The following is a 19,715-nucleotide window of genomic DNA, read 5'->3' as shown; positions in this document are numbered from 1 at the left end:
CTTAATGTGCAACATTGTTTTTTCTCTCAAAAGTAAACAAACCAACATAAAGTTTAAGTATGCAGGGTATCTGCAGATTTCTAAAGTGACAATTTAAGGTCTTTAAGACCCTTTTAATACCTCTAAAATAAAATAAAAATAAACATTCTCCATATTGTCAAATATTAGAGGCAGAAATTTGAAAATAGCCGATGTACATGCTCACAACGCCTCGCAACGCGAGGCGTTGTGAGCATGTAGATCAGCTATTTTCACAATAGAACCGTGTTGGGACTGAGTTTCTAGGGCCCAAGGTGGAGGGGCCTGGAATTATCTACCTTGATCGGCTGTTTTAAAACATTTGTACCTTTACTTTGGTACTAGTTTGATGCCAATACCTTCGGTACTTTACTCAAGTACATTTTGAATTCCGGACTTTTACTTGTAAAAGAGTATTTCTATACTGCAGTATTGATACTTTGATACTTACTTGAGTAAAACATTTGGACATTTGAGTACTTTTCCCACCACAGAGTATTGTAGTATTGTAGTAAAAAAAAGTATTTGGTTTGTTGTTGTTGTTGTTGTTGTTTGAAGCTGATGACATTACTAGGAAGGGACTCTTGTCACAAAAACTACGAATATTTTATGAATGAACCACTCAATCCCTATTTCAAATATTTGTGAAAATATCCCATCTACAAGCTTGTACCGTAGGTCGTCTATTTTCACTATTTCTGAAAGTTCGCGGAGAGTTGGTAACCAAGTGGTTTCCAAGTTACTATGAAAAGCTAAACCGGCTGTCTGTCAGTCAGTCAGTCAGTCAGTCAGTCTGTCCGTCACGTCACGTCACGTCACGTCACGTCACGTCACGTCACGTCACGTCACGTCACGTCACACTTTTGGCCCTACTCTTATCTCTGCCGTTGCCCCTATCCATGCCAGACTTTGCACACACACTCCTTGGCTGGCAAACCACAACCTCCACCCCTGATTTCTCACATGGCCCTCTTCTAGCGCCACCATGAGGTTGCTTTATGCAGTGTGTATACATGCAAACTAACAGTCACCTATCTCCCGATTAGGGAGTCTTACTGGTAGATCTTTAACTCGTGAGTGTGTAAAATTAAACACAATTAGTGAACATAGGAAAAAAAAAATTTTTGATGATTTTTTTTCCAGTCATCTCTGCTATGGTACCAACATCAGTGTGTGGAATTGTGGACAAAGTCTTATCCAACAATAAAATAAATATTCTGTGTTTCGTATCTGAGAGGCTAAATGTCATCAAAAGGTGGTCCGTGGCTCAACCGCTGAATACATAATGGGCCTTGATATGAAAAGGTTGAAAACCGCTGCAATACAGAGAATACAAAAAGCGCTTTTGATACAGTGGACCACGGCGTTAGACAGACGAGAGCCAGCTCACGTCGAGGGCCACCCTTTGCCTTTTGAAAAAAAAGGTAAAAAGGGGGGAAAAAAACACCAGCTGCCGTCAACCTTTCCGCGGCGCGTGCAGCGCGTCTTGTTTAACCACCAGGCATGTTCAGCTACACCAGAGAAGCCGTATGCCTGCCTACTCATGCATAATTCGCGACCGTAAGCCAGCGGGAGAGGTGTGAAAAACATGCGAGAGAGAGAGAGAGAGAGAGAGAGAGAGAGAGAGAGAGAGAGAGAGATGGGGGCAGGGGCGTCACAAGGGGGGGGGGGGGGAAGTGGGACTGAGTTACTAGGGCCCAAGGTTGGAGGGGCCTTAATTAGTTTATACTTTAGCTATTAAAAATGTGCAGATCTACAAGCTGCAAGCTTGTAGATCCGCTATTTTTGAAAAGTTATGAAAATGTGTGCAAATCTTTGAATAGATGTATTTTTTAAGCAAACATTTCTAACCAAAAATGTGTTTCTGGGTGGTTCCTGGAACTAAATATTTTGAGATAGGAAACAGGTTTAAAAAAATTATTACACACAAACACACACACACACACACACATATATATATATATATATATATATATATTCAAAGACTTTTTTCAATGTTTTCAAAAATAGTAGATTTACAAGCCCGCAGCGCGGCACTCGGTGCCGCGCTGTGAGCTTGTATTATCTGCTATTTTTCAATAGTTAAAGCACAAAATAATTCGCAATCATGCTCTCCCAGTCTAAATGGGTTAAACACCCCTCCCCCTATGAAGAACATTCATGGGGGGGCCCGCAGTGAATCCTTGTACCCAGGGCCCAGGATTTGGTGTGACACCCCTGGGAACAGGGCACAGTGTTGCCCCAAAGGGACGCGGTTCAGTTTGACCCGGACGTGGTTCAACCAACCCAAGTATGGCATGGAAAGAGGGGCATTTGCACATCTTACACCATAGTAGAAACTGCATTCATGGTCTGGAGAGGGCACTTTTTACAGACGGATAAAAGGGCAGGGGCTCAAGCCCCCTTAGATGTCTATGTTGTGTGCACTGTGCACGTGCCTGCCTCTCTCTCTCTCTCTCTCTCTCTCTCTCTCTCTCTCTCTCTCTCTCTCTCTCTCTCTCTCTCTCTCTCTCTCTCTCTCTCTCTTTAGTGCTTTCCCAGGGTCGCTCTGCCTGTGCTCTCCGCAGTGGAGCTGTCCTTGGTCCTGAAACCAAGCTTTCTCTCCGTTGTGTTTCTCTGTCGCTTCGTTACAGAGGGCTGAAAAGGCAGCTTTTTGCGGTCTTTCCCAGGGCTGCCACAATTATGAAATTTTACATGACGATGAATTTTCTCTCAAATAATTGCGATTAACGATTTAATTGTGTTTTTGTCGTTGACAATTACATTTCTGTTCGGCTTTTAGGCTTTGAAGTTGCACATGGCAGATATGACACATAACCTAAATATACAAAAAAAGAAAACTGACATGTTTGACAACTTTAAACTTAAAAAAAGAACATTGATAGTGTAAATAGCCGATCTATTTACACTATTTTTTTTTTACTTTAAAAAATATATGGGACATTTTTTCAACGTGGAAACGATTATGAAAAATAATCGTGATTATGCCAAATAATTGCGATTAGACAATTATGTAATAATTGTGACAGCCCTAGTCTTTTTTTTCTTCTTTTTTTTCGCCACCAGAGAGCAGATGTGGTTTCATAACAGGCAAGGACGACTGCTGCGACGGTCCCCCCCAAATATAGACACTTTCCATAAATAGCCTTTTTTCTTTGTTTAATTAGCACGGGTCCCTGTGTATCGGCGTATCCATTATGACCGCTAAGTGTTTGATATAGCGGCCTGGATTCCTGCATGGGTTTTCTCAAGGTTTTCTTTTTCTCCCGGGTTGACGATACGCTACGCAGGGACGTGCAGAGAACGTTAGAGAGGCAGAGGCTGACATTTCTAAAAGGGCCTTTTGGTGAAAATATCGAAAATAGACGACCTCCAAGCTTGGAGGTAGGCTATTTTCGGTGCTTAACTCAAGCTCTGCCACCAAAATACCCCTCTGTACCCCTTCTCTGCCATGCCCGTAGAACCCGTAAATGTAATAAAAATTAATTAAAAAACATTTTTTTATCGAAGCGAAACTAAAATAGGCCGGAACTAATGCTCCGTGATCGGTTTCTACACGGACACATTATTGGGCGGACCCGTTAGCATTGAGCCCCTAAACCGGAAGCCGATGGTCCGTCGTCTATTTTGGCCCGTTACCTTACTGTTTAAACTCCGCGGCTTACAGACGGAGAACTTATTGATCAATTGTAAAAATCTAAAAGGATTTGAGAAGCTGATGGAAATACGCGAACACACGACGCATAGCAGTGTCCGATCACGCACGATGGGAACTGGATGAGAGCCTACGTTAACAGGTAGGAGAAGCCAGCAGTGAAAGACATAGAGAAATTTACGGGCTTCACGGCCGTAAACTCCGAATGAGTTAATACCGAAAATAGCCTAAGCATAATTAAGCCAATAAGCCCTATTCACGGCCCGCCCACTCAGCAAATTTCTCACAGAAATTGCTGGACTTAAAGCCAACAAATCATTATTTCGAAGTAAATTGTAATGCTTTGTGCCTCTTACTATCTTGTGTTCTTGATCATGCTAGCCGTATTTTATACTTTACTATTCGGAAATTGCATTAGATTTGCGGCCTTTAGCAGGGTTATACCCTTCAAAATGGACTTCAGCACCAGGAAGTTGCTGAGTGGGCGGGCCGTGAATAGGGCTAATACTGGAGATTTGGTGTACGGCATGGATTTCTACTCAAAGAGGGCAATTATTTCAGCATAAGAAGCTGCATTCAAGTTCAGGAGAGTTTGGAGAAGGCAATTCTCTTGCTGCCTTCAGGTGGTTATGGCATGGGAAAGAGGGAGCATTTGCATTTCTTTCACCACAGTAAAAACTGAATTCATGGTCTGGAGAGGGCACTTTTTACAGATGGGTAAAAGGGGCAGGGGCTCAAGCCCCCTTTGATGTCTATGTGTGCACGTGCCTGACGCTCAGGAAGGTCGCATTACACCACGAGTAATTTACCATTTTCGGAGAAGCGATGTTAATCTCTGTCTATTTTCACGTGGTAGTATTGGTCGGAAATTCATTTGCTTATCTCTGAATGGATGTTGTTATTTGACGGCAGTGGGTGAAAAAAACTAGACCCAGACGGTAAATGGGCTCCGCGGACGGACAACCTGCTAATGCATCCAATTATGATTGATTTCGATTATGACAGTGTGATTTGAATGTCAGTTCACAAAGACTAATGGGTCGGCGCAGTGTATATCCACAAAACCCTGCTTGTTAGTTAATCATCCATTAGAGCAGTGGTCTTCAACGTTTTCAGGCTGTGGACCCCTTAGTTGAGAGAGAGATGAAGCCGGGACCCCCACAACCTGTATAGATTCCACATAGTTTCATGTTTGACTGCACAATCATCAGTGTTATTTTGGATTCATGTCAATTTGTGTTTTCAGATATGTAATCACTTGAGCCGCCATTACCTAATAAACCTGGCCTTTTACACCGTACTTAGTCCGCTCTTTTTCCCCTCTACACCAAACCTCTTTACCCGAAAATAGCTGATCTACAAGCTCACAACGCCTCGCAGCGCTTGTAAGCTTGTAGATCGGCTTGTAGATCGGCTATTGGCTACAGTTCTCAGAATATGGACACAATGGTTCAAGTTCATAATCTAAAAAGGATTGGAAGATTTGGGGGACCCCCTGGGGGTCCCGGACCCCCTGTTGAAGACCCCTGCGTTGGATGAAGGGGGATTCTGCCTTGTAAAACGGAAAATAAAAATAAAGGTTTCACAGAGAGGGATATTGTATTGTCGTTGTTTTGTTTTTGTTTTTTTCAAAAAGGAGAACAGGCCCACCGTTGCGACGATGGCTCATACGAGAAGTCAAGGTCACTCATTCACATTGTGTATAGATAATATTTAGCTCGTTTTCGTTTGAAGTAAATAGGGGGCGAGCTAGCACAAAACGAATAATTTAAAGCGCGGATTCACCCAATTTCTGATTGCATAACGTTTCCCCAGGGGCCAGTAGGTGGCGCTGTAGCCCGTCATACCTATATCGTCGTTGTCGGGTGGAAACCTTGTATGTCCAAAACCGTTCGTTTTGTATTCATCATTTAAAAAATGATTTAGACTAGCAAAAATAGCCGATCCACAAGCAGTGTTGTGCGACGGTCTTGTATGATGAAGCGGGGCTTTACTTTATGAAATGAACATATCTCTGCTGTCGGGCCGAAACCTCCTAACTCCAAAATGTAAATTTTCGGGAAAATGAGCTCAAGTGGCGTTAGGAGGTTTTGACCGAAGGGCTTTTTATTACTTTTCATTGGTTCAATAGTATTTTAACCAACACACAGACGTAAAGGGTGTTCAATAGCACATATTTATGAAAAAAAAGAGAGGGCCAATCGGGAGGAGTTAGCTGGTTTGGCAGAAATTGTGGAGTTAGGAGGTTTTGTCCCAAGCACGTTTTACTACTTTCCTTGGTTCAATATTATTTTAATGAACACTGAGATGTAAAGATCAAAAACCTCAAACCTCAAAAATTGAGTTAAGAGATTTTGGCCAGACGATATGGATGTGAAACTTGGAGATACAAGGTTTCTGCCCGAGAGCGACACTATGCTCCCCCCCCCCCCAAAAAAAAACAGGTCAGCCAGGCATATTATCCACTCGTGTAACTCCCACTTGGTCCAACACCATAACATGGTAAATAAAACGTCCGGCATTAAACCACCAGCGTAAAGAAAAAAACTAACCGAAAAAGAAAAACAAGAGGTTACCTTGTTCAGGCTTTTGCAGTTGGTTTCGGAACATTTCCATCGCGATACATCGCTTCGTCTCTTGAGCTGAGGATTACAGTGCTATGACCAACAGCTCGAAGGCTCGAAACATGTTTTTTTTTTATGCGATCGCCCCACCATCGACTCCCATCCCTTTCTTACGCATTCTCTTTCTTCTTCTTCTTCTTCTTCATCTTCTTCCACTCCTTCTGCATGGTGGCCACGTTTAGCCGGTACTCGCATGACGAGAGGTCCACTTCCGTTCCCATCGTGCCCGTCTTCTCTCTGTCGGTCTCTCTCTGTCTCTCTGTCCGTCTCTCTCTCTCTCTGTCTCTCTCTCTCGCCTCCCTTCGTTCTCCGACCTCTCCGCAAACACCGCGCGCGCGCTGCGCGCTCGGCCGTCCAGCCGGAAAACTTTTTTTTTTTTTTTTTTACGAGAACATTCAAAGGAGGGCTACACGTCGCTGGAAGTCCTGGGCCTCAGCGAGAGGTTGTGGGAGAGGCAGCCGCAGCACGCCACCCACAGCGACTTCTGGATGTCGGGGTTGCGGAAGGCGTAGACGACGGGGTTGACGGCCGAGCAGGCGGCGGCCGGCAGTGCGGCGGCGTAGGTCCACAGCGGCGGGTACGTGCGGTCGGCCACCACGGCGTAGAGTGCCAGCGGCAGCCAGCAGGCGCCGAACACGCACAGGATGGCCGTGAGCGTGGACACCTGCAGGTGGAATTCAGATCAATCAAGGACCAGTGAGAAAATGAGGAGACAAGACAATGCGTTAAAGATGGGGTGCCATGATTTTTTTCCCCCTCTAAAACATGATTATCAGCTATTATGATTATACTAGGAGGAAGATTATTTTTCCAAAAAAGTGTACAGAAAGAGTTAAAATTAGGTTTTTATGTGGCCACACCCGCCAGTTCATTAAGTATGCCTTGGTTGTCATGGTGGGTGGTGACCCAGCTGAAGTTAGCCACACCCACAGTGTTGGGGGAATGGTAAAAGGGGAGGGGTTGATTCTATGATGTGATTGTATCTGTGTTTTTGGACTGGCATTTTTGACCCACAAGGTGGCAGCCTCCAAGAAAAAAATAACAAATACAAAGGTAATACATGATTGCTCATAACAACCACACCAGGGGGTCTAATGAAGTACTGTCAACCTCCTATACGAAAACCAGAAAAATACAAAACTATGGCACCACCTCTTTAAGGGCTTTGCAGACAGGCACAATAGAGGGTATGCGCATGCATAAAGTGAATGGCAAATCGAGTGGCACATCGAGTGGCAAATTGAGTGGCAAAGTGAGTTCAACGTTGTTTAACGTTGCTTAATGCAATCAGATAGGACTTTTCTGTTTAGTGTATGGTCTGTCAAGTCCAGAAAGTTGTTTTTTTTGCCACTCAGTAGGCGTTCCCACATAACTTCCTGGTATGATGATGATGTCACGCGCATACCCTCTATTCTTTTTAGAAACCAATGATTCTCTATGACCGCATGCACACCTGCTCCGAATTTGCCGTGCGGCAAGTAGCTGCGGCAGTGCAGTTCAACTCGTGCGTCTTTGCGCATGCGGTAACAACCTATTGACTCTTTTTAATGACTCCTTTTCAGATCCGCAGTGAGGATTCCGCACTACATTGCACACCAAATTCAATGCGCTTTAATCATGCAGTAAACGAAAATAAAAATAAAAAATAAAACGCAACGGGCCTGTGTGCAAAGCCATTTAAGTGGTGGTGGTTATGCTTTATGTAACATGATAAGAAGTACAGTTTAACACTCTGGTGAGTGGTAAAGTAGTTCTGCCCAGAAGAATGGTCAGACACCAGAGTTATACTCTGTGGCTCCAAGGCCTCTGGGACGAGCTGTACCATAACACGATAGGCTTTACCAAAACACTAGCTACTCAGTCCTAGTGAGACATCTAGACTCTTACAAGCTATCCCGTATCAATGATGTATCATAAGAACTAGATATTAATAGAATCAATGAACACATGATCTACTCTAATAACGTCACACATAATCAATCATGATAAATATACCAGTAAGACTCCCTAAATTGGTAGATAAGCGACCACCAGGTCACATGTAAAAAATGGCCTGATGGTGGCGCTAAATGTGACAGATCCATGTTGATGAGATGACTCTGGAATAGATATACTGTGTACCGCTTTGCGTGATTTTAGGGCAAAATCTGTAGGAGCAGTGTTCAAAAAAGTGTTAAAAAAATCAGCCTGATGGTGGCACTAAATGTGACAGATCCATGTTGATGACATGAGTGTAGACATACTGCATAAATGTGTTTTGCAAGAATCGGCCTCATGCTAGAAGAGGGCCATGTGAGAAATGAGGGGTGGAGGTAGTGGATTGGCAGCCAAGAAGTGTGGGCAACGGTTTGGCATGGACCGGGGGAACGGTGGCGGAGATATGAGAAGGGGAAAAGTGTGACGTGTGACGTGTGACTGACTGACTGACTGACTGACTGACTGACTGACAGGTTTAGATAGTAACTGTGACTTGACGGTCGCAATAATCTACTACACACCCCCTTGGTGGTGGAGATGGCGAGGAACTGGTGCTGCACGGCGATCTGCTGTGCGTGGCGGAAGGCGATCTTGCAGATCTGCAGGTAGAACTGCGCCATGAGCGCGAACACGGCCAGGAAGGCGCCGGCCAGCGCCACAGCGTTGCCCCGCGTCACGGGCCGCAGCACGCTGCACGCCGACTCGTCGCGCAGGCAGTTCCAGCCGAGGGCGGGCGCGGCGCCCAGCGCCAGGCACGAGGCCCACACCAGCGCCACCATGGCGTACGTGTACTTGACGGTGCGCTCCGTGTGGTAGGTGAGCGCGTTGCACAGCGACAGGTAGCGGTCCACGGTGATGGCGAGCACGCTGAGCACCTGCAATAGATGAATTAAAATCTTACTATTGTATAAAATTGCAGTTCCACAATGTAGAGTGAATATGAATAAAATGATATTTCTTAAATATCCGTGAAGAGTGACGAATACACATAGCACACATATATTGACAGTCGTATATATTTCTACTAGGGGTCGACCGATATGGGATTTTCGTGATCGATTTCGATATTGATAAGTCGTGATCAAAGAGGCCGATAACCGATATTATGAATCGATATGCATTTTGAGTAAAAAAAAAAAAAAATGTATCCCCCAATTTGAAATAGTGGTTAATTAATTTATATATTTTTCCCATCCTAAATGTCTAGAGGCTCACATCTAGTCACCACATAACTAGAATAGTGTTAAAAAACGTATTCCGCAGCAGGAAATCGGTGAAAATCAGTAACCAATATGCAAAAAAAAAAAAAAATATATATATATATATATATATATATATAGAACATTTTTTCAACTTTTTTTTTATATCGATATTTTGCGATATTGATAAATGTTATGAATATCGACTTGGATTATCGCCCGTTTCGATAATCGGTCGATCCCTAATTTCTACTACACACCGAGGCGGAGAAGGCGGCGATGAGCAGGCCCGCGGAGAGCAGCGCCAGGAGGTCGCCGGCGGGGGGTCCGGGGACCACCAGGTAGGCCAGCGAGAAGTTGAGGATGAGGCCCAGGCCGGCCAGGAGGTCGGCGGCCGCCAGCGAGCCGATCAGGATGAACATGGGCGCGCGCAGCGCCGGCGTGTAGAAGAGCACGGCGATGACCAGCGCGTTCTCGCAGGAGACCAGCGTGCCGGTGACGCACAGCGCCACGTCCCATGGGCTGACCTGGGGGGGGGGGGATGCAAAATTGATGATTAGTTCGCTGCTTGAAAGCATAGACTGTAAAAAAAAAATATGGACGATGCGAAGCCATTGGTTTCTATGCGGCGAAAATTCGTTTTTTTTTTGTCCCTTGTATGGGTGTCGCCATCATTGTTTGAATGGTACCCCAGGAATCATAAGGAATGCTATTGGCTGCCAACGCTCACATGCAACCGCAGGGATACATGGGAGAATGTGATCAGAGCAAAAAACAGCGCAACTAGCGGCCAATCTCTTCCGGGAAAGCTTCATGAATAATCCAGGCAACAACACCCCTGGTTGAAAGTCGATATAACCTTATCGATCGATTGATCGGGTGTTTTTTTTACCTTTTTCGAATCGAGGGCTGTTATGTGTTTGCCGTTTGAGCCACGGACCGCCGTTTGCCCAGTGGTGGAAAAAGTACTCAGATGTTTTACTTCAGTAAAAGTATCAATACTGCAATGTAGAAATACTTTTTTTACAACAAGGATTCATATTTTAGATATTAACACTTTGCTAGCCGAAATAGAATGGCTTGTTGTAGATTAGCCGTGAAATTTCTATTATTGTATTATGATCTGAGACATAATATTATGTTTATAAACCCCTCCTTCTTGGACCGCGCCGTTGTTTTTTCTTTTTTTTCAATCCCCAGGTCGTTAGCTCACCGTGATTATCTGGATCTCCATTGGGATAGAGTGGCTGTTTTGGCCGAGGCGTCTTCTCCCCGTGCGTTTCGCGTGCGCAATCCGTTCACGTAAATGTCTGCTCAAATAATCCACGGATGACTCAAGAGTAGATATGAACAGTTTCGCTCGCATAGCCCGCAGCACTCCTGCTATGCGAGCACTAACGTATATACAGAAAATGAACGGCTGCTGGGAGCCTCTGGAAGGAATTGACCTGACGTCACTTCTGCTTCATGTCAGATGAGCAATGCGCTATCGATGGACGAGTGGTGACTAGGGAAGGTTAGACGATCGCCGATTTTCGGATAAAAATCATTTATTTCGTTTTTAATGACAAAGTACGGTAAAAGACGGAGCGGCTGAGACTCCTTGCTCAGATGTCCGGTATATTCCGGTTTTAATATTAAGGGTCTCCCCGTGGCTTTCAAAGTGTTAATTAGAGAAAAGAAAAAGTTAGTGTTAAAATGTTTTCATTTACTTTGTTCTATTGTTTTATCGCATTTAGCGTGCTAAAATGTGGGGCATGCGTACGCATGGGGGCATGCGTACAAGTGGCTAAATATGTATTTTTAGACACAATAAGCCAGCAGTTTCTTTATTGCTATTTACAGTAACACTTCTGGTCCCCATAAGTCACATCCAACCATGAAAGGTTGCGTTGTATCTTGGGAATGGACTTATTCTGTGTAAAATGACATATTTAGCCACTTGTATGCATGCCCCCAACCACTGAAATAAGAATCTCTGAAACAATAGAAAGAAGTAAATGAAATCAATTTAACACTCATCTTTTATATTCTTTAATCACAATCTAAAATATGAACCCTTGTTGTAAAAGTTGTCCTTTAAAAGTATGTAATTCATAATATACTTCAGTAAAAGTCTGAATGTTTTGGCATCAAAATGTACTTAAAGTACCAAAAGTAAAAGTACAGCGCGTCGTGAGCTTGAAGGACGGCTATTTTTGGTGCTTGATACCATACTGAACTAAGCATAATCAAAGCTCAGCGTAATCAAAGCATAATCAATTTCTTTCACCATTGTGACAGCCCCCATGGCCTTAAAGGGTTATGTGGGTGTGTGCCAGCACTAATCATGATCTGTTGCAGTGCTGGTTTGGAGGGTGGAGTCTGAGGCAATCAGCTGAAGGGGAGACACCTGGCCAGTGCCTCCCCAAACACTATAAAATACCGGCTTAACATTCTTCTCTCTCCTCAGTCCTCTCCAGGCCATCTCAGAGGGAAGCTGTTACTTTTCTGTTATGTTGCTTTAGTTAGGTTCTGTTAAACATGGGCAGTTGTTTCCCTGCCTTTTGAGTTGGAAAGTTTACTTTTTGCTTAATTTCTACCTTTAATTAATTTTGTAAATAGACTGCACGCTTTCTTTTGCATTTAACCTCCGTGTCGTCTCCCCATTTTTTGCCGTGGCCCTGGAGCCAGACCAAGACACCACAGTAAAAACAGCATTCATGGTCTGGAGAGGGCACTTTTTAACAGACGGATAAAAGGGCTAGGGGCTCGAGCCCCCTTTGATGTCTTATGTGTGCACTTGACTGAACATCCCCGTTACACTGACCTCCTGGACGAGCACCCCAGCCACGGCCGGAGTCATCATGACCACTCCGGCACCCGTAGCTCCCGTGGAGGACTGGAACGGCAGGTCCGTCGTGGCGAGGGTCTGCGCCACCACGGTGCCCACGCCGCCGGGGTCGCCCATCATGGAGGCCGAGGCGCTGGCGTTGGCGACGGGGTCGTCGCCCGAGAGGTTCCAGGAGGACGGGGTGGGGGAGGAGGAGGAGGAGGAGGAAGAGGCGTTGTCGAAGGGGTTGAGGAGGAGGAGCGGGGAGGAGGCGTTGAGGCTGCCGCCGCCGCTGCTCATGGCCGCTGCTGCTGCCACCAGGGAGAGGATCATAGCTGGAGAGAGAGAAAGATTATAGAAATAGTCAGGGCCCGAAAGCTCAAGGACTAGGGTTGAACCTGCAAAACCTACTTTTTTATTTCTTTTTTGTCTATTAGTTTGGTCATTAACCCACTCCCAGCCAACTTAAAATATGGATGTGCGCTAATAACGCCAGGAAACAGCTATATTTTATCAACATGATAGGGTATAATTTCATTGTTTTCAAAGCCATGATGATAAACCACCACAAAAAAGACCACTAGAGTGCGCCATCGTAACACTAAAACCTTCAGAAGAAACCATGTTTAAACCATGATTTAAGGATGGGAAAGTGACGTCGCTCCATTGACTCACAATGGGAGATCCGCGGCCCACCATCTGTGCTCAATCCTGTTCAATTTGTGCTTGATCGTCTAAAACCACCATCGGTCTGGGAAACGGATCGTATACAGACGCCACACAGAAAACCTAGTGAAGCTGCGTAAGGGTCGGATGGTTTGCATTGAGCCTAACGGCTAGCAGATGCTATTGTAAACAGGAAGGCCTGGTTTAGCGGTGACATCATAATCGTATCCTTTTTTTTTACGGTCTCGTGTTATTACCAGCTGAAGGTAAGGAAACCGATTTGCTCCATCTATTAACCCAAATAAAAGCTTAAACAATGCTTTTATATAAAAGTCAATTAAAGTCGATCGGAAGGGACGTCCATAATGACATAGTCGATCTAGGAGTCGACCGGCGCTTAAAGGACAACTTTGTTTTTTTACAACAAGGGTTCATATTTTAGATGGTATAGAGAAAATAAAAGTGAGTGTTAAAATGTTTTCATTTACTCCGTTCTATCGTTTTAGCACGTTTAGCGTGTTAATGTGGGGGCATGCGTACGCATGGGGGCATGCGTACACGTGGCTAATGTCTTTTTAGACACAATAAGCCTGCAATTTCTTTATTGCTCTTTACAGTAACCCCAGAAGTCACATCTGCCCATGAAAGATTGCAGTGCATCTTGGGAATGGGCTTATTCTCTGTAAAAAGACATATTTAGCCACTTGTACGCATGCCCCCAGCCACTGAAATCAATGTAATTAAAATCTCTAAAACAATAGAAAGAAGTAAATTAAAACATTTTAACACTCATCTTTTATATTATTTAATTACTATCTAAAATATGAACACTTGTTGTAAAAAACTAAAGTTGTCCTTTAAGGTCCACAGGATGAGAGGTCCGCTCTGCCGCAAACATCGCAAAAAAAGGTTATGGCCATTGTATATTGGTAAAAAATAAGAGTGAAAACAAGTGATGACTCACACATGCTACTTAAAGCAGAGTTTTTGACATCACAGGTCATCTCACATTTTGGGTGACTGTGTCTCCGGCTAAAAGGAGGTGGCTTGCACGCAGGCCCCCAGGTTAACCACTTAAATAAAATTTGCTAAATTGGCTAAAACGATAGAAAGCAGTAAATGAAAACATTTTAGCACTCATCTTTTCTTTTCTCTAATTACAACCTAAAATATGAACCCTTGTTCTAAGAAAAAACTAAGTTGTCCTTTAAGTCTGGCCCTGCTCGCTTATTCAAATATTTCACGTCTCAAAAGTCCAGTATACAAATGTAGGGCGGGGCTTTAGGTTGTGAGAAACCTATCAATGTAAGGCGGGCGTATCACCCAGACCCATAGAAGAGAGAGAGTTCTGACACTTACGCCGACTCCCATTGTAATCGTGGAAAGCGGACGTGACGTCACTATTTAGTTTACTGGAGCCTGGTTTCATTCTTAACAAGTCTCTGCTCCTCTTCAGCCCCGTCCACCGCCAATAGTCATGTTTCCATAAACGTATTCGAATATAGGAAGTGAATTATCAGAAATACGCATTAAAGGAGTAGTTCACCCCCAAATAGACGTTTTTTCTATTGATTAGTCACGCCATGGAGACTAGAGTTCAATAATATTTTTAGGTTTTTGTCGCATTCCTAAGACAAAAATGTGATAACAATACATTTACCCCCATTTGTTCCGGATGGGGACCCATTTCAAAACGGGTCCCCATCCGGAATCAACGGGGGTAAATTTACTCGAATCAAATTTTTGTCTTAGGAATGTGATAAAAACCAAAAAATATTATTGAACTCTAGTCTCCATGGCGTGACTAATCAATAGAAAAAAAAGTCATTTTGGGGGTGAACTACTCCTTTAAGACAACGCAAATTTAGCCTGTTCCCATTTACGGGTGTCATTCGAATTAGTGATGCGCTCTCTACCTCCTTGCCCCCACCGTTGTGCTTAGGGTCCTTGGGAAATGCCAGGTCGCAGAAGAGCGACACAAACAAACAGAGACTGAACGTGATACTGAGACAGTTTGTTATAAGTTTAGCTTGAACAAATCTTCGTTATAAGTTCTGTCGGAGGTTGTCTTTGCACAACAGTCTGTAAAGAGCTGCAGCTGAGCTGGCACGATTAGTCGGAGGCCTTAGGGTTTTTTTTCGTGCTAATCAGTCTAAAAGCGCCAAATTTTGCTTCCTGGGATGGCAAAAGGGCCTTTCTGTGTGGAGTTTGCAAGTTCTCCCCGTGTCATCTATGGGGTAAAAAACATGCAGTAATCCTGGTCTCAATAATGCCTCCCCCTGGCCAGCCGGGGTGCCTGATGGAGGGGAAAGGAACTGGTTGGAATAACGTTTTCCTTCCACGTGCTACGTCCAGCCAGGGAAACTCCCCCTGTCGGGTGAAAAGAAGCAACTTGGACTCATGCATAGAAGGAAGCATGAGGTCTGTCCGTTGTCTACCTAGGTTGGCAGAGGGAGTGTAGCACCCAGGATTACATCAGACAATTGGCACCGGGTGAAAAAAAAAAATCAACATTTTACCCAGGGAAGACAGGGAGGGGAGCGTCAAAATTGAAGAGGCGCCGCGACAACAAGGAAACGTTGAGACAAAAGGAAAGAGAAGACAATACAAACAAACAGAAGGATAAGAAACAGCAATGGGCGGAGGGAAAGGCACAAGCGGAGGAGACGCAAAAAAAAAAATGAATGAGAGAAAGGTGGGAGGAGGGTGGATGTGGGAGAGAGGAGGAAGGTGAGGGGGGCAGGGGCGTCACACCAAATTCTGGGCCCTGGGTACAAGGATTCACTGCGGGCCCCCCATGAATGTTCTTCATAGGGGGAGGGGTGTTTAACCCATTTAGACTGGGAACATTATTTTGTGCTTTAACTATTGAAAAATAGCAGATATATTTTAGAAAAATCGTGAACATTGTGCAAGTCTTTGAATATTTCAAATACTTCTAAGGTTTTTTTTTTTTTTTTATCTATGTTTCTATGTCAGTGATGCTCAAACCTTTTCACGCGAAGGACCCCCAAAATGATCTGTATTTGGTCACGGACCCCCATCTCAAAACATTTAGTTCCAGGGACCACCCCCTTACAAATGTTAAAAATGTATTCAAAGATTTGCACACATTTTCATGACTTTTCAAAAAAAGCAGATCTACAAGCTTGCAACGCTGCGAGCTTGTATATCTGCTATATTTCAATAGCTAAAGTATCAAATAGGGTGAGAGAAGAGGGAAAGAGGGGCCGGGGAAAAAGGGGGGGGAGCGATGGAATGAAGGCGTGGTCTGCGTTATCCGCCCCCTTCGCTGAGGGTGGCGGCACGTGTTCGACGCGCGTCAAAGTTGCAACATGTCCCGTCCGTCTACGCATTCGTTTGGCCCGGCTCGTTTGTTTCGTCGTCCTGTTCGTTCGTTCCTCCGTTCGCTCTCCCTTTCATCCATTCACAAAAAAACAAACAGAAAAAAAGGTACGTGTCTTTGACTCAGGGAACGCACGTCACTGGCTCCCACACGCCACACCGACGGGTCATTAGCAGGCGCACAATAGCAGTGGACGCGCGCACACACACGCACGCACGGACACGGACACGAACGCACGCGCGAGCGCACACACACACACACACACACAAAATGCCCTATATCGTAACACCTTACACTGTAAAAAAAGAGTGGCACACACACACACGCGCGCACAAACACACACACACACAAAATGCCCTATACCGTAACACCTTCTTACACTCTCAAAAAAGAGCGTTAACTCGTGACAGTACAACAAATAGAACCTTAATGGACCCAAAATTGCTTCCATTTGTACACTCCCGAGAGTTCAAATTAAGAAAATCCCATCCATCATTGCGCGTATTGCACTACGTACGAACATCCAAAGCCGCTATATATATATATATACATATATACAACACTTCCAAGGGCGGTAGGGACCCCCACCACCACAGCATGCATGCACGCACAGTCAAAGTCTGCCCTTACCGGAGAAATAGCGCCTGCACGAGACATCCACTGTCCACAGGCTCCTTGGATCCATCACAACCCCGGGATGCAAAAAAAAAAAAAAAAGAAAAAAATAAAAGAATCTATTTATAGAAGCCTCGACCAAAAATGGTGCATGACGTCCCCCGGCATGATGGCTGATGGTTCTCTTCGCTGGCGGTGGTGGTGGTGTCGGCGCGTCTCGCGTAAATGTCTGCATGCATTCGCAAGAACGCTGAATAAGCCGACGTCCTGATTGTTTTCTCGTCGTCCCGCTGCCGTCCGTGTGATACGTGTCCCCCCCCCCTCCACCGGTCCAAAACAAATCCTGGACTCCTGATACCGATCGCGCGTACGCACGCCGCACACGGGCAGACAGACAGACGGAGGGACGCGGACGGAGAAGGAGGGGGGGGAAAAAATCACGGTGGCTAATTTTAGCTCAGCCCGCGCGAGCGCGCCAAGGCTGTGGAGCTCCATTCACAAAAATCTCTCTCTCTATTCACTCCTCCCCCCCACTCTCTATATTTCATCTCTCCCTCCCTTTCTCTCTCTCTCTCTTTCTCCCCCGTGCTAGCGCGCAAGTGGGTGCACATTACACACACACACACGCACGCGCACGCACGCACGCACACACACACACACACACACTCCAAGCCAATGACTGCAAACGGCTGGGGAAGGTCACCATCATTTCCCACACACCGTAAAACCCAGGGTGTTTTTTTGACAGTGCGCGCTGAACGTTATTATTAAACCACATAGGAGGTTGAATCCTGATGGTGTTTCACCGAGGCTTAAACAAGTCTCTGTGTACATTCTACACACCACAGATAGGCGTGTATTATTATTGGTGGGCTGTTATTGCACACGCACGCACGCACACACACACACACACACACACACACACAACAACAATAATACCTCCGTCTTATTTCAGCTGCAGAACAGCAGCGCAGTGCCGGAGTGAGAGAGATGGGGCAGGAGACAAGGGGTGGGAGGGGGGCGCAGAGAGAGAGAGAGAGAGAGAGAGAGAGAGAGAGAGAGAGAGAGAGAGAGAGAGAGAGAGAGGGGGGGGGGGAGCAGTGGAGTCAGTTAAGAAAAAGGTAAGGTATGGTAACATGACTGGTGTCTTGCACGCGCGCGAATGTTGCCATACCTTAGCAACGGAATGACACATTTATTTTAACTCATTCACTGCTTTTTCAAAATGGCCGCCGAGTTCCTCACTGCCACGTTCCTCACTGCCACGTTCCTAAATTTCTAGTGCACGGATCAATTTTTAGTGCACGGATCAATTTTTAGTGCACGGATCGTGCACGCCCATGCCTAGATCATGCACCATATGTGTAGTACTTTTTCACAGCTTTCAAACAAAAAAGAATCCGCTTGGAAATCCGTTCAGGCATTCATGAGATAGAAGCCTTCAAAGTCAAACAAAACAAACAAACATGGCTGCCATTTTGAAAGATATGTTTGTTATGGGCCTAAACAATTTCGCGATTGCGATCATGCCTAATACATTTTAGGCATTTTTGGATTTTTTTTATTTTTTTATTTTTTTTTTCAAAATGGCTGCCAACTCGGGAAACTCGGGCTGTGGCAGTCTGGGGGTACTGAAATAACTCGGGAAACTCGTGGCTTGGCTATGAATGAGAAGAAGTTCCATTTTTTTCCCCAAAGAATTTCTATGGTTTCTTGGGCTGGATATGGCCGTCTGGAACAGCTGTTCAAGTGCGGCTAAACTTGGCATAATATAGTAAACGTGCCACAATTAACAATGATGCATTGCACCTGTGCAGCTGACCTGCGGAACCTGGGAATATATACCATTCTGTCAAGATGGGGAGAATAAAAGTGTGGAGAATATAATTATAACACCTTGTTAAATTCTGCATTTGTAGTTATTTTACTGTCATTTAACAACATAATAACCAGCACAGATAGACAAAGAGACATTCATGGATTTATATTTTTAAGTACCGGTAACCTGTATTCTCCCCCCCCTGGACCCAGGGTATGGCAGCTGCATACCCCTGCCATACCCAATTGACGCCCCTGAGAGAGAGAGAGAGAGAGAGAGAGAGAGAGAGAGAGAGAGAGAGAGAGAGAGAGAGAGAGAGAGAGAGGGGATAGAGAACATTGCCGGCTCCTTATCTGGTCTCACTCCTTCCTATCGGCGTGAAGGGAAAGAAAGAAAAAAAAGGGGGGGATGGAAATACCTTTCTTCTCCTCTTCCGTGCTTAAATGTCCCTTTCAATGCCTTTATTTAGCTTTTGTTTTTCGGTTGTTTGTACGTCTCTTCATATCCCCTCGGTTCTATATAGCGGTTGCAGCATCAGCTAAGCACGCTGCTATATGCCTCGGTTGGCATGGTTATTAGCAGCCTCTCTCCTGCTCTCAGCGCTCTCCTCTCTCGCGTCCTCATTGGTCCGCTGGCCCCCCTCGTTTTCTACTCCCCCCCCCCCCCCCCCCCCACCGGTCTGACGTCACTGGTGAAGTCCCCACTGCTCCTCCAGTCATATCAGCGTGTTACAGGCACGTGCACACATAGACATGCAAGGGGGCTTGAGCCCCTGCCCTTTTAACAGTCTGTAAAAAAGTGCCCTCTCCAGATCCATGAATGCAGTTTTTTACTATGGTGAAAGAAATGGAAATGTCCTCTTTCCATGCCATACCTGATGGCAGCATTCAAGAGAATTGCCTTGTTCAAACTCTCCTGAACTTGAATGTAACCTTGCGTCACCAGGCTTTCTGGGGGAAAGCCTGGTGTTCGTTTACAATGGGC

General features: G+C 45.1%; 1 protein-coding gene across 1 annotated transcript; it reads right to left on the bottom strand.

Annotated features, from left to right (window-relative positions):
- Positions 1 to 6,703: 6,703 nt before the first annotated feature.
- On the bottom strand, positions 6,704 to 12,618 carry gpr185b (G protein-coupled receptor 185 b; the record flags this gene model as incomplete). Its single annotated transcript, XM_080741704.1, has 4 exons — positions 6,704 to 6,961; positions 8,796 to 9,149; positions 9,734 to 10,000; positions 12,283 to 12,618. 4 exons carry the CDS (start codon positions 12,616 to 12,618, stop codon positions 6,704 to 6,706), a joined length of 1,215 nt encoding a protein of 404 aa, XP_080597830.1.
- Positions 12,619 to 19,715: the final 7,097 nt, after the last annotated feature.

The sequence above is a fragment of the Nannobrachium achirus genome (genome assembly GCF_963921795.1).
Source record: "Nannobrachium achirus genome assembly, chromosome: 14".
Classification (NCBI taxonomy): Eukaryota; Metazoa; Chordata; class Actinopteri; order Myctophiformes; family Myctophidae; genus Nannobrachium; species Nannobrachium achirus.
Note: the sequence above shows the minus strand (reverse complement) of the source record. Positions and strands in the feature narration are given on the sequence as shown.